Source organism: Neopelma chrysocephalum, unplaced genomic scaffold, assembly GCF_003984885.1.
Source record: "Neopelma chrysocephalum unplaced genomic scaffold, ASM398488v2 Primary Assembly neopelma1_65b, whole genome shotgun sequence".
In the NCBI taxonomy this organism is placed as follows: domain Eukaryota; kingdom Metazoa; phylum Chordata; class Aves; order Passeriformes; family Pipridae; genus Neopelma; species Neopelma chrysocephalum.
Window position 1 is genome coordinate 3,049,391 of NW_020897723.1, and position 11,904 is coordinate 3,061,294.

Consider the following 11,904-nt stretch of genomic DNA (forward strand, 5'->3'; position numbering starts at 1 on the left):
CGAGGCTCTGCGAGGTGACAACAACCTGCTCGGTGTGTGACAACTCTGTGTGGGGGTACTCACAGGGAAGATGAACTGGACAGAGTTTGGGGGCACGAACAGGCTGGCCCCAAAGGCAGTGAGGTGCTGGGTTAAGCACACGGCCTGGTCTGGCCTGGTCTCCTCCAGGGGGACAATTCCTTCCGTTTTCCAGCGCTTCTCCCGCTCGCTGAAGTACTGGCACAGGGATGTGTAGAGCCCCAGCGTCACCTCCACTGGAGACCAGCTGAAGTGGTTGGTGATGTTCAGGTAGTATCTCTGGATGGGATCATCCGTTCTGGAGAAGGGAAAGAGCAAGGAGATGACCAACCCACCTTCTGAAGGCGCCCAAAGCTTGTTCCGATGGATGTGTGCCCATGGAAAGCATCCAGCTGCAGGGGCAGGGGAGCACACAGTAAAGAAGAGAAGCCCAGTGAACATGGTATGATTTACAGTCTTTGGCAGTGCAGATACTCAGACCACCTGAATCCTTCATTTTGTATCATTTCAGCACCTGGAGCACTACTGCACATCCTCCCTGCCCAGCTCTCCCACTCGCCCTTCCCTGTGTCCCACTGACTCCCACGACACTTCCACGAATCTTGGCTGAGAGGAGATTTGATTAGGATGATTTATTCCTCTTTGAGTATCCTGTTCCCAAAAGCCATGGAAGCTGTGCCATCTTGCACAACAGTGACCCCACTCTTGCCCCACCTATTCCCAAGCTGCCCATCTTTTCTCCTCAGATAATGCGTAGGAATGGCTCCTAAATAATCCAAGGCATGAACACGTGCTCCAGGGCAAGGCAGCAACTGGAGTTGCAGGAATGACTGCTCTGATAAGAAGAAAAGAGCTTTTGGGAGCCCACAAGGGATGTGGTGCTCTCCTGTCACCCCCTGGGAAGGGGAGCTGTGAGGACAGAGGTGCTCTCTGAAGGTTTCACTGCAGAACAAGAACAAGGTTAACATGGGGTGCTTTGCTCTGGGAAAGGGTTTCATGAGCTGCATAAAGCAAACCCTGAACCCACCAAGGTCAGTGTGAGTCTCTTGGGAAGAGTCCTGCTAAAGCTGGGCAGCTCTGGGATCACGGTGCACAGAGGATGGAAGCCTGGACAAGCTGCAGCCAGACTCCAGCAGGCATCAGGTACCCCTGGGTGACAGGGACCACCAGGGAGATTTCTCTTACCTGGGTGAGGTGAAGAAGGTGTAGAGCTTGTGGTCACTTCCAGCCAGGGCATCCAGGCTGATTTTCTTGGAGGCAGTGCAGTTGTGCTCGTCGGGCTCGGGCTCGTGATGGAGATAGGCCATGATGAACGGCTCAGGCTCGCTGGCAAGGTAGTGATCTGTGTGGGGAGGGGGGACAGACACAGAGGGCTTCAGAAACACCTGGGAAACTCGACCACAAGCCTGCTGCCAGCAGTGGATGTTCAGGGAGGAGAATCAGGGATGCAGAAAGTCAGGAGAGACGCTTTTCCAGACTGCACCCTCTCAGTCTGCAGCTCAGAGGAACCCTGAGCACTGGATACCATCGTTCCTGCCCAGGACTGGGACTGGACCAACTCCCTCCAGTGCTAATGTGGCTCAAAAGAAGGGCTGAGAAAAGCAAAAGGCTTCTCAGTGCCAGAATCCACAAACAAGGATGACCCTGGGCACTGGATAATGCCTGAGACAGCCAGAACCTCAACCATGCAGTGTGGAACCTGCTGGCTACCCCTGGTATCCCCTCTCACCCCGGTTATCCCTCGACACAGCTCTCCTCTGCTGCAGCACCCAGCCCTCCTCTCCCAGGGAAGAACAAAGAGCACGAGGAAATGGATTTGTCTGTGCTACCATTGAGGACTCTGTAGGTGAGCTGGAAATGCAGTCCTGCTTCTCTGTTGTTGCTCTCCATGTTCACAATCAGGTTCACAGACGTCCTTGGCTCGATGACTCCCGTGCCAGCAGCAAGGTTGTCGGGATCTGTGCTGTTTGACACCATCACAGTGATGGCTTTCTCTGAGTCCAGGCTCCCGATGGGGATCTGCACCCCGTTGTGTGTCTGGAACTCCATGGAGGCCACCTTGGTGGACACAGTGTAGTTGCTGATGTAACCAAAAGGGAAAGGGTTGGAGTCCACTTGGAACATGACTTGAATGACATCCGTCAGGTTGGAAAGGGTGGAGTTGAAGGCCTGGGGGATGGAGAACTGGCAGTTTGGTGTGTTTTCGTAGCAAAGCAAGTTAAAGGGGTCAGACCTCTTGCCTGTGGCCTTAATTTCTCCTCCCACCAGCTCAAGGGGCTCTTCGTTCAGCACTCGGGACTTCATGAGGATGCGCATCAGGCTGGAGGACAGGTTGTAGGCTTTGGGAGCCAGCAGCAAGTTGTGGGAATCAGCAAGCAGCTCCTGGGGCTTGGATTCTTGTGAAACCGTATTGACAAGGTGGATTAGGTCACCTGCCAGGAGAGAAATAAAGGTGCAAACAGAGGAAGTGGTAAATTGCCTGGATAACTCCAGAGTCCAGATAACACCTGACACCTTCCCAAAACAATCAGACAAGGCTTCCCTTACTGTCTTCTCACTGTTACTCCACACCGTGCACATGACCTTCCCCACTGGAAGTGTTCGTAGCCCAGAGCTAAAATCAGAGCTGCCAGAAATTCCTGCAGCCTCTCTAATCTACAAAGTTTGGTGAGAAATACTTAATCACAACTGGTTTTATTTTCCTCCTGTGTAGTGACTAGAACCACAGATCAGGAAACAGGGGAGGAAAGGATAAAACAAACATATGTTACTAACTCTTTGCACTATAAAGTGGAGAACACTCAGAGAGGAGTGCAGAGAATGTGTCTCTGCTTCCTCCCAGGTCAACCAGGTGGGAATTTCCACACAGTGCTCACAGATGCCCCAGTGAGGTCTGAAAGCCTCCTCAGACTCCAACCAGAAGAAAAGCATCTGGAAGCCATAGCTGTTACTCATTGTTTACTGAAAAGAGAAATCCCTGGAGAATTAGTGAGTTTATTAGGAGTATTAAGGGAGTTTATTAACAACTGTCATATTTAAATGTCCGCAGAGAAGCTGCCAAAGCCAGGACAACCCTGGGAAACATGAGGGGGAAGAGACTACTGGGATGCCACACTCCAAATCACGTGTCAGATGCAATTTCCTAACAGCTTGGGAAGGCCAAACCCCAAATGGCAGAGGAGGAGGCCTCCAAAGCTCCCCTCAGCAGGAGCCCTGTGCCCTGGTCACCTGTCCCCGTGCTGCAGGACAGAGCTCACCTGTGATGTTGAGGATGTTGTCAGCGATGCCAGTCGGAGTCACAGTGCCCTGGGTTGTTTCCCCCTGCAGAATGGTCATCATGGTCTCCAGCTTGTTCAAGGTCCTTGTCAGGCACGACTTGCACACCAGCTCCTTGCTCACCACCTGCAAAGGGAAACAGGGTCTGATGGAGCAGGAACATCCCCAGGGAAAGGTGAGGCAGGTGTGGGCAAGTCCAGCTGGCTCAGTCCTGCAAAGACCTTTCTATTCTGAAAGACACCCAGACACCACGGCTGCCCTGCCCACACTGAGAGGGGCCAACAAGTTACTGGTGTCTCCAAGACTCTTCCATCCACCTCCCATGACATTCCAATGTGCCAGCACCCAGGCAGGCATGGCAGAGACTGACAGGGGATGCTTTTGGGTTGGAAAGAGGAATAAAGGGGGCATATTATTGCCCAGAGCAGCTGTGGCTGCCCCATCCCTGGAAGAGTTCAAGGCCAGGATGGAGAGGGCTTGGAACAACTTGGGATAGTGGAAGGTGTCCCTGCCTATGGTAGGGGGTGGGACTGGATGGGCTTTAAGGTCCCTTCCAGCCCAAGCCATTCCAGAATTCTATGATTCTATATTCCTGTTCCCTGGATTTCACTTGTAAGGACCATGCACATCTTCCCTCCGGGGCTACACACTATTCCCACAGAACCCAACGAGAAAAAGCTGGATAGGATTCCTCCATCCACTCTGCTCCCATCAGTGGAAGCAGGATTTAGCCCTAACTGAATCCGTTTCAGTGTCCAAATACTCCTGAAAGCTGTGGGAGGGACCCTGCCACTCAGGCATGATGGATGTCCCTCCCTCTGCTCCCAGATGTGTCCAAGAAACAGAATGTTCTAGCCATGGCCTGGAGCTTCCCGCACTCTCGAGGCTGGATGGGAGGGACTGAGGCAACACATGGAAGCTGTTACCACAACCCCCTTCCTCGCTCTTATTCATCTTTTTTTCTTTTAATCATCACAGGATTCAGACGTGATTCACCACATGTTTTGGTGAAGAATCAAAACAGCATCTGCAGGTCTCGAATTCCCCCTTTTCTGCTTTTATTTGTAAGCTCTGAGAAGCCAGGACACAGTGTGTGAATCGGAGTCCACGAGTCAGGAATCAGGGAGGTGGGGAAGAAACTGGGTTATGGGGAGAAACCACCCAAGGGCAGCTCCTACTTAGGGAGGAGAAAAGACTGAGATTCTTTTTTTCTCCCTCCAGGATAAACTAATTCTGATTCTTCCCCTCCCCTGTAGGTAAAATCAGAACTGTAACAGCCCTGACAGACCTTTCTACAGGAAAGGAATGTGTGAACTCCACTTGTCTCAACCCCTTGGGAAATTCTAGATTACTGTTTTCCTAAGCTTTTCATTCCGATCCAGAGCACAAACTAATCCTGGAATGTCAGCTTTTCTCGTGGAACAAAAATTCTATTTCTGGACCTGAGCTTCCACAGCGAGACCGAGTCACGAGGCAGGAGGAGGTGGGAGAGACAGAAACAAACCGACCCAGCACAGAAAGGGGTGTGCTGAGCCCCAACCCCAAAGACGAACAGAAAGACGGGATTTCTGAGGTCTGCAGGCTCTGCAGCAGAGAAGGGAGCCCAGGACAGGCACTCTGTGGGTGGCATGCAGTAGTCTGTCCATCATTCCGACGCCTGTTCCCGCTGCGCAAGGCCCTGACCTGGCTGGAGGCGAAGCACAGCCGAGGCCAAGGTACCTGACTCCAGCCCCCAGGGCAAGGATTTGGGAGGGCGGGGAGGAGGATCGTGCCAGAGCAGCCTGGCTGACCACCAAACCCCAAGTGCATTATATAACTGGGCTCTCTTCCCTCCTCAATCCACCAGGCAGCAGCCCCAGCACTGGGAACTGGCCGGGGAACAAGGCGCTTCCAGTCAGCAGCAGAGCAGAGCAAAGGAGGGTTTCTCATCTTGTAGGGTAGAAACAGGGCTGGGAGGAACATCAGGCCTGGGTGCTGGCCCCTGGCCCAAGGCAGGGCCAGCTCTACTCGTGCTACTCCTGGTGGGAGCCCAGTCTGCCCTCGGAGACTCTGCGATCCCCCAGCATTTTATTCCAGCGTTTCTGGAGCCCCCCTGTGTCGGGGAGGGAGCCAGGGAAGCACAACAAGGATTGGAGAGCACCTAAGCTGCAGCTGGATGGCCAGAGGAGGGAGGTGGTGATGGGAACGTACCGTGCACTGCGCCAGGGCCGCCGAGATCTGCTGGATGTCATCAACAGTGTTCACCTTCAGAGAGTTCAGGGTCTCCGTGATGTTGTTGCGAGTCCAGGTTCGGAGCTCAAATTCATTCCCAGCCTCAGGTTCCAGAAGCATGGATCTCTCATACTGAGGGGAGAAAAGCACCTAGAGTGAGGAAACCTAGGAGGTTGTTTCAGAGGATGATGAGCTGAGCTGAAGTCTCCTCTTCCATGCTCTCTGTACCTCCTCAACTGCTTCTCCCCAGAGGGATCTAATGAGCTGGTTTCCCAGCAGAACTTCCTCAATTTTGCTTATGCTTTCGAAGCAATTATCTGAACAGCCTTGCACTTGACAGCTAACTAGTGCCCAGTGTAGTCCTTACCCAGCTAAGCAGAGTCCTGTGCTCAGGGGGATCATCCCACCCTGGCTTCCAGGAGTGCAGCAGGCCCTTACCAGGCAGGAAAACACAAGTATAGCCCAAAATTCCTGCCTTGCCTATAGTGATGCACATGGAAGGACTGGGCCCCACTTCAGGTGGGAGTGAAAGGGAATTCTGCCAGGAGGGTGATGTTGTAGAATAAGTAATTTCCCTACATTATTGTACAAAATCTGGCCCAAGAACTTTACTGGTGACTACAAGGACTTCTGGAGGCCTCTCTTCGGCAGAAAGGGCTGCGTTACCTCATTTAAGATGGTGATGAGGGCCAGGGAGTACTCAATGACCTGCTGAGGGTCCCCTTGTTTCACCAATCCCTGGAGCACAGTGTCAGTTTGGTTGTAGAGCCAGTGGGAAAGGCTGGGAAAGCCCTCGGGTAAGCCAATTTCCATGGAGCTGCAAGGGAAAGAGGGATTTGGGTTAAGTGCAGACTGTCACCGGGGCTGGGAAGGGAGAGAACAGGGAAGCAGGTGGGTGAACCACAAAGACAGCACTGCTGACGCCCTGGTACCCACCCTGCAGGAGCTGCATGGAAAACCACCACGGACCTGAGGCCTGGCCCCTCATCAGCCCAGCTCTGGGACCTGATGACCTTAGAAGCCTTTTCGAGCCTTAACGTTTCCACGATTCCAAGATTCTACGAAAGCAGTAACTTCTGGGAAAAACCTTCCCCTTGAGCGATGACCCACGAAGGCTGGAATTCTCTGTACTGCACTTCTGCTGAGCCTCCCCTCCCCTTCCTGCTGGCAGCCTCTTCCAGGAGGCAAACCTTTCCCCCAGGATCCACCGAGCCCTTCAGGACAGGGACCCGGTGGCCAAGCCACGAGACTGGGATGCGGGAGCCCAGGCTGGACACCGACGCTGTTGGTGACCCTCACCTGTTAATGGCCACCACGGTGGCTCCCAGCTGGTCCTGCACGAGGACGGCCACGGACACCTGGAAGCCGCTCTCGTGGAAGCCGGGGGGCAGGAAGGCGCCGTGCTCGGCCCGGCTGCCCTTGTAGAGGCAGAACTCGTGGAAGTGGCCGCGGCGGCGGCGCGAGGCCAGCAGGATGTACACCAGAGGGGCCTCCGCGTCCTCCGTGTCCCGCCAGCCTGCAAGGCAAACCCACACACGGGGGGGCTGAGGGGGGCCAGGGCATGGGGGGGCTGCACACACCTTCCCAAAGCCTGGGCCACCCGTCTGGGCTGCGCCCCTTCCCTCCCCCGGGGTGTCCCACCCCCCTCAGTCCTTCAGCATGGATGGGGTTTGGAGCAACCTGGGATAGTGGAAGGTGTCCCTGCCCATGGCAGGGGGTGGCACTGGATGGCCTTTAAGGTCCCTTCCAAGCCAAACCATTCCAGGCTTCTCTGATGATTCTATGGATCTGCCCTTGCTGCTGTCCCTTGCTCTGGTGAGAGGGACAGTGTTTGGGTCCTGTAATGTTTAAAAGGATTATGAAAAATCCATGATGGAAATAAAAATGGGAATAACTCTGCTGGGACTGGGAACAGCACTGACCAAGGCCATGGCTTCTGTACAAGCCCTGCAAAGCCTGACATTAGACAGAGGCTCAGCCCTCAGGAACAACTGAGTCAAGGGTAAAACCCACGGGAAGGTTTCCTTGGAGATCCCAGGAATTATGGGGAGTTTCACGGGGGCTGGGAAATGCACTGTATGTTTGCCAGTGAGCCCCAGTGAAGGTGTTGGCTCTGCCAGGGCTCACTGAGCTGGACACCCACCAGTAGGTCTGTGTCCTGGTCTGCCACTTCAGCTCAAAAACAATCTAAGAGCTGAAATTCCCACCGTTCCAAAGAGGAATGGATTTCAGCATCATTCTGGATAGCTCAAAACATCCCGAAGTTACAACCCCACCACGCTGAACACACTCTGCTGCTCCCCCAGCCTGGGTGACCAGCCCCCTGGAAGCAGCAGCATCCATCCCCTCTCCGCGTGGCTTCCCGGCACTGTGCACAAACAGCTCTAATCTCTAACACTAATCATTTGGGGAAATCTGGTTTCCAGAGGCACTTAGTCCTTGGCCCAAGGCTACGGGACACCAGCCAGGCCACTTTTCCAAAGCTGGGCTTGTTGTTGCTGTCTCTGCAGCTGGTTGGGAAGGTAACTGCCGGCGGGAACATCCAGCCCACATGGCAGAGTTGGCCCCAGTGCTTTGTCTTTTGATTCTTCCCACATAAATGTGACTCAGTTTTGGGCACCATCTTCTTTTTCCTGCACTGAAGTACCAGTTTCTTCCCCAAGAGCTGGCCTGGCCTGGATGTCACCATTCAACTACAGGAATTAAGATTTATAAAACTGCCTGCCTGCTGCCATGAGTTTTAGAGCTCCATAATTTGGGGACGCAAAGCTGCTCACGGGCCAAACCGCTTCTGAGATCAGCCCTGGCCAACAACATCCTGGGGTAGGAGTTTGGGGCAAAAGAAACATCTGTGGGAAGAGCATCTGGTAACACTGGCCACGGGAAGGCTTTGCCTGTGAGGGGCAGGGAGAACTGGCAGGTCCCCACCCAACGCTCTCACCTGCACATTCAAAGTGCACCTTGGTCATGAGCGCCCTGAGGGGTCCTTTGGGAGACAGGAAGCACTTTCCTCCCATGGGGGGCTGGTTGGGGAGCAGGTCGATGGAGGCAAAGCCCTCCTCCCCCGTGGTGAGGTCTGTGATGTGCAGGGTGAAGGTGTAGCCCTCGCCATCCTTCAGTGCCCCGGGCCTCAGCACCAGGTTCATCCCCGTGTCCCCAGTGGAGGTTGTTGTTTTGTCCAGGATGAGAGACCTGTTCTTAAAGCTGTGTGCTGCCCATCTCTGCAGGGATGGAAAGACAGGAGAAGTTTTGTTTAAATCTGCAGTTATGTCCTTAAAATGTTTTCAGATTGAGTCTCTTATAAAAAGTAACAGATTTCTAGTGGGAGCGTCTGCCAAATTTGCAGTTGATAATTCAGCTTTAGTCTTGTGTGCTACAGCAACAAGAACTGGAACCTTTCCAAAATGTCTGGTGGGAATATTTCCACTGTGAGATCTACTTTAGTTTCTGGGATTACATCACCCTCCGACAGAATATTTCATAATACGGAGTACAAAACACAGGAAATAAATGAAGGACTGGTGGAGTCTCCACGGGATACCATGTTTTATATGCTTCAAGCTGAACATGGCCTGGGTGGTTGCTGTTAATAGCACAAACGTACAATTGTGATAACAAGAGAAACAGTGAGATAACCAGGCAGAAAATGCCAGGCAAGGACATGCTGGGCTTGCTGGGAGCAACAGGACTGCCCGTTCTGAGACCTGCTTCACTCCACAGGCTGCAGGGATGCTGTGGGGTGGAATCAGGAATCAGAGGAGGGCAGGAGGCACTCGGGGGATCAGGAGAGACTAAACCACCTCTGCTTGAGCCACCAGAATAACAGGCAAAATGCCAACCAGCATGGAGAAAAAACACTTTACCAAAGGTGAAGCAAAGACCAATGACTTTACCCCAATCTTGGAGTCATTGTGACAGTTCTGGCAGGTCCCCTCCAGGTAGACGTAGGAGCTCTTGCTGACTTCGTAGACAGACTGAGCCTTGCAGGAAACACACTCCAGGGACACGATAGGGACTCCTCCCCTCTTGATGAACACCTGGGAAAGCAAGAGGCTCCATCAGAAGATCTGACACCAAAATACAGACAACTAAAATGTAAGGACACAGTTCTGAAAGGGGGAATTGCTTTGCACCAGCCCAGCCTATGCTAAGGAAACAGCAGGAAGGGATTCCCAAAGGATTTCCAGTCAGATTTAAGCTACATCACTGCTCTCACACTGCCCAGTTCCGTCACTGGTTTTCAAGAGCCACTCAATGCCAAACTGGGCCAATCTAGGTCATTCTGGATTTACTTTATCTATACTTTAACAACATAAATTGCTTTCCAAATGTCCCTCTGGCCCCCTGTGCCGAATTCCCAGCAAACCCTGCTTTGGCTGTAGGTTAGGGATGGAAGAACCACCTTTTCCAGAGAGCAGCATGTTGTTCCAGGGTTTTAGCTGGAATCTAACTGCACTTCTCAAGATATCTACCACACCTTCCTGGCAGAGCACCCAGAGAGAGCAGAGGCACCGGTGGCTCAGACACAACAGCTTTTGAGTTCTGACCCCTGTACTTTGTCTAAATTCCTTTAATCCCCAAGGAAACAGGCCTGTCCAGTCTTGGACAGAGCCCTCTGTCCTGCCATAACGAGCATTAGGAATTCAAAGACAGTAATGAAGACATTGTTTAACATGGCAGACTCTTAAAAGAGGATAAATATTCCCCAGCATTAAGCCTGAGAGCATTGAAGCCCCATTCATTCCTCCAGTATTTGCAAATTTCCTGCGACACTGGGATCATTGTTTTGCGCTCGCGCATGGAAACCAGATAGTACGGAATGTCCTTGAAAGACTATCAATTCCATTTTTTTTCTTTTCATCCTCCAGCTCTGGTTTCAAACCCCGGTTTGAAGTAAGAGTTTCCACTTTCAGAGTAACTACACCTCTAATTGCCAAGTGCACCAGATGAACGTTCCTGACATGAACCGTCGGGCTGCGGGTGCGCTTGGCCTTGGGCTTAACGTGTCATAAACAAAATGCACTTAAGAAAATCCTCCCTTCAAAAAATTTGGAAGGAGACAAGAGAGGAACTGTTGACAGTAGAACTAAAGCACCAGGTCTTAGGAAGCTCTCTCTGGGCAAAAACCAGGGAAGACCCTGCTGCTGTGGTATGTGAAGAGCCAAGACTGCACAAAGTGCTGGGAGAGCCACCGACCACGGCCCGGCTCCTTCGCTGGCCCATGGTGGGACTCGATGATCTTAAAGGTCTTTTCCAACCCACATGATTCTATACAGAAACTAAAAGAACTTGGTAGGAGAAGCAAAAAGTGCTGCCCAAGGAAGACGACTGTAAGATGGCTCTCTCACAGAAATACCAACGTCTGCTCCTGGATGAGATCAGTTACAGAGCCCCAGTGATGCCCTAAAATCTGGGGACTAATTCTTCCCTGTGAGGGTGGGGAGGCCCTGGCACAGGTTGCCCAGAGAAGCTGTGGCTGCCCCTGGATCCCTGGAAGTGTCCAACACCAAGTTGGACAAGGCTTGTAGCAACCTGGGCTAGTGGAAGGTGGCCCTGCCCGTGGCAGGGGGTGGAAGGTCCTTCCAACCCAAACCATTCTATAATTCTGTGACTCCCAGTTTGGCTGTGTCCAGCACCAGGCACCCAAGGAGAGCAGTGACAGCTGTCTGTGGTACGTACGGTTTGGTTGGTTGCCTCAGGACTCATGTCCCCCTTCCTGACGGTGAGGTCGAACGTGTACGCCACATCTGCTTCTAATTCAGCTTTGGGGATTGTGACAATTCCTTCACTGGCACTGAAATTCAGAGAGCACCCTGCAGCCGAGCTCTGCTTGCAAGGAGAAAAGAACTTTCAAACCCTCCTTGGTACGGGTGCAAGTCGGGTTAGTCCACAGCCAAAACATTCAGGTCCACACAGAGTCACTGCCACAGCCCTCGCCGTGCAGTGCCACCACTGGGGTGGGAGAAACAGGGCATGTGTGGACAATAAAACACATCATCCTACTCTTCAGGTTAGTAAACAGTACTTGGAATACTCCTGTGTTTCATCTGAGCTTCAGATTCTTATTTTATAGCAATTAATTCTTCATTAAATAGCTTATAAACGTTGCCAAGAAACACAAAAAGCTCACATTAACCCAAAAGGTCTAATCCACAGACACTTCACATCTTGCTATTTTGAGGCAAATATAGAAAACACGACATTTTACAAGCAAAAGAATCCCACATTCAATCAAAAAGTGCTCCTGAGGTGGACATCCCATCAGGATCTGCAGGGCAGTTCTCTCTTGCCCCTCCATCAGTGCAGGGTCAGACCACTTCAGCATGTGAGGACAGTGACCTGCTTGTGACCACAACTTGTGGTCACTTGACCTCTCTGAAGTCTAACTCTGTCCCCTGA

At 52.4% G+C, this 11,904-nt stretch overlaps 1 protein-coding gene across 2 annotated transcripts in view; it reads right to left on the minus strand.

The window, feature by feature from the left end:
- The window catches only part of PKD1 (polycystin 1, transient receptor potential channel interacting), an 84,505-nt gene that overhangs the window by 18,436 nt on the left and 54,165 nt on the right, over positions 1-11,904 (minus strand). Inside the window, exons 16-25 of one of the 2 annotated variants that reach the window (XM_027684011.1) lie at positions 11,185-11,331; positions 9,399-9,542; positions 8,447-8,726; positions 6,805-7,021; positions 6,172-6,322; positions 5,485-5,637; positions 3,276-3,420; positions 1,848-2,450; positions 1,204-1,360; positions 64-316 (exon numbers count right to left, since the gene is read on the minus strand). In XM_027684011.1, coding sequence (XP_027539812.1) covers positions 64-316; positions 1,204-1,360; positions 1,848-2,450; positions 3,276-3,420; positions 5,485-5,637; positions 6,172-6,322; positions 6,805-7,021; positions 8,447-8,726; positions 9,399-9,542; positions 11,185-11,331 — 2,250 coding nt within the window. Of the gene's footprint in view, positions 1-63; positions 317-1,203; positions 1,361-1,847; positions 2,451-3,275; positions 3,421-5,484; positions 5,638-6,171; positions 6,323-6,804; positions 7,022-8,446; positions 8,727-9,398; positions 9,543-11,184; positions 11,335-11,904 lie in introns of both variants that reach the window. The other variant, XM_027684010.1, reaches the window with a different exon arrangement.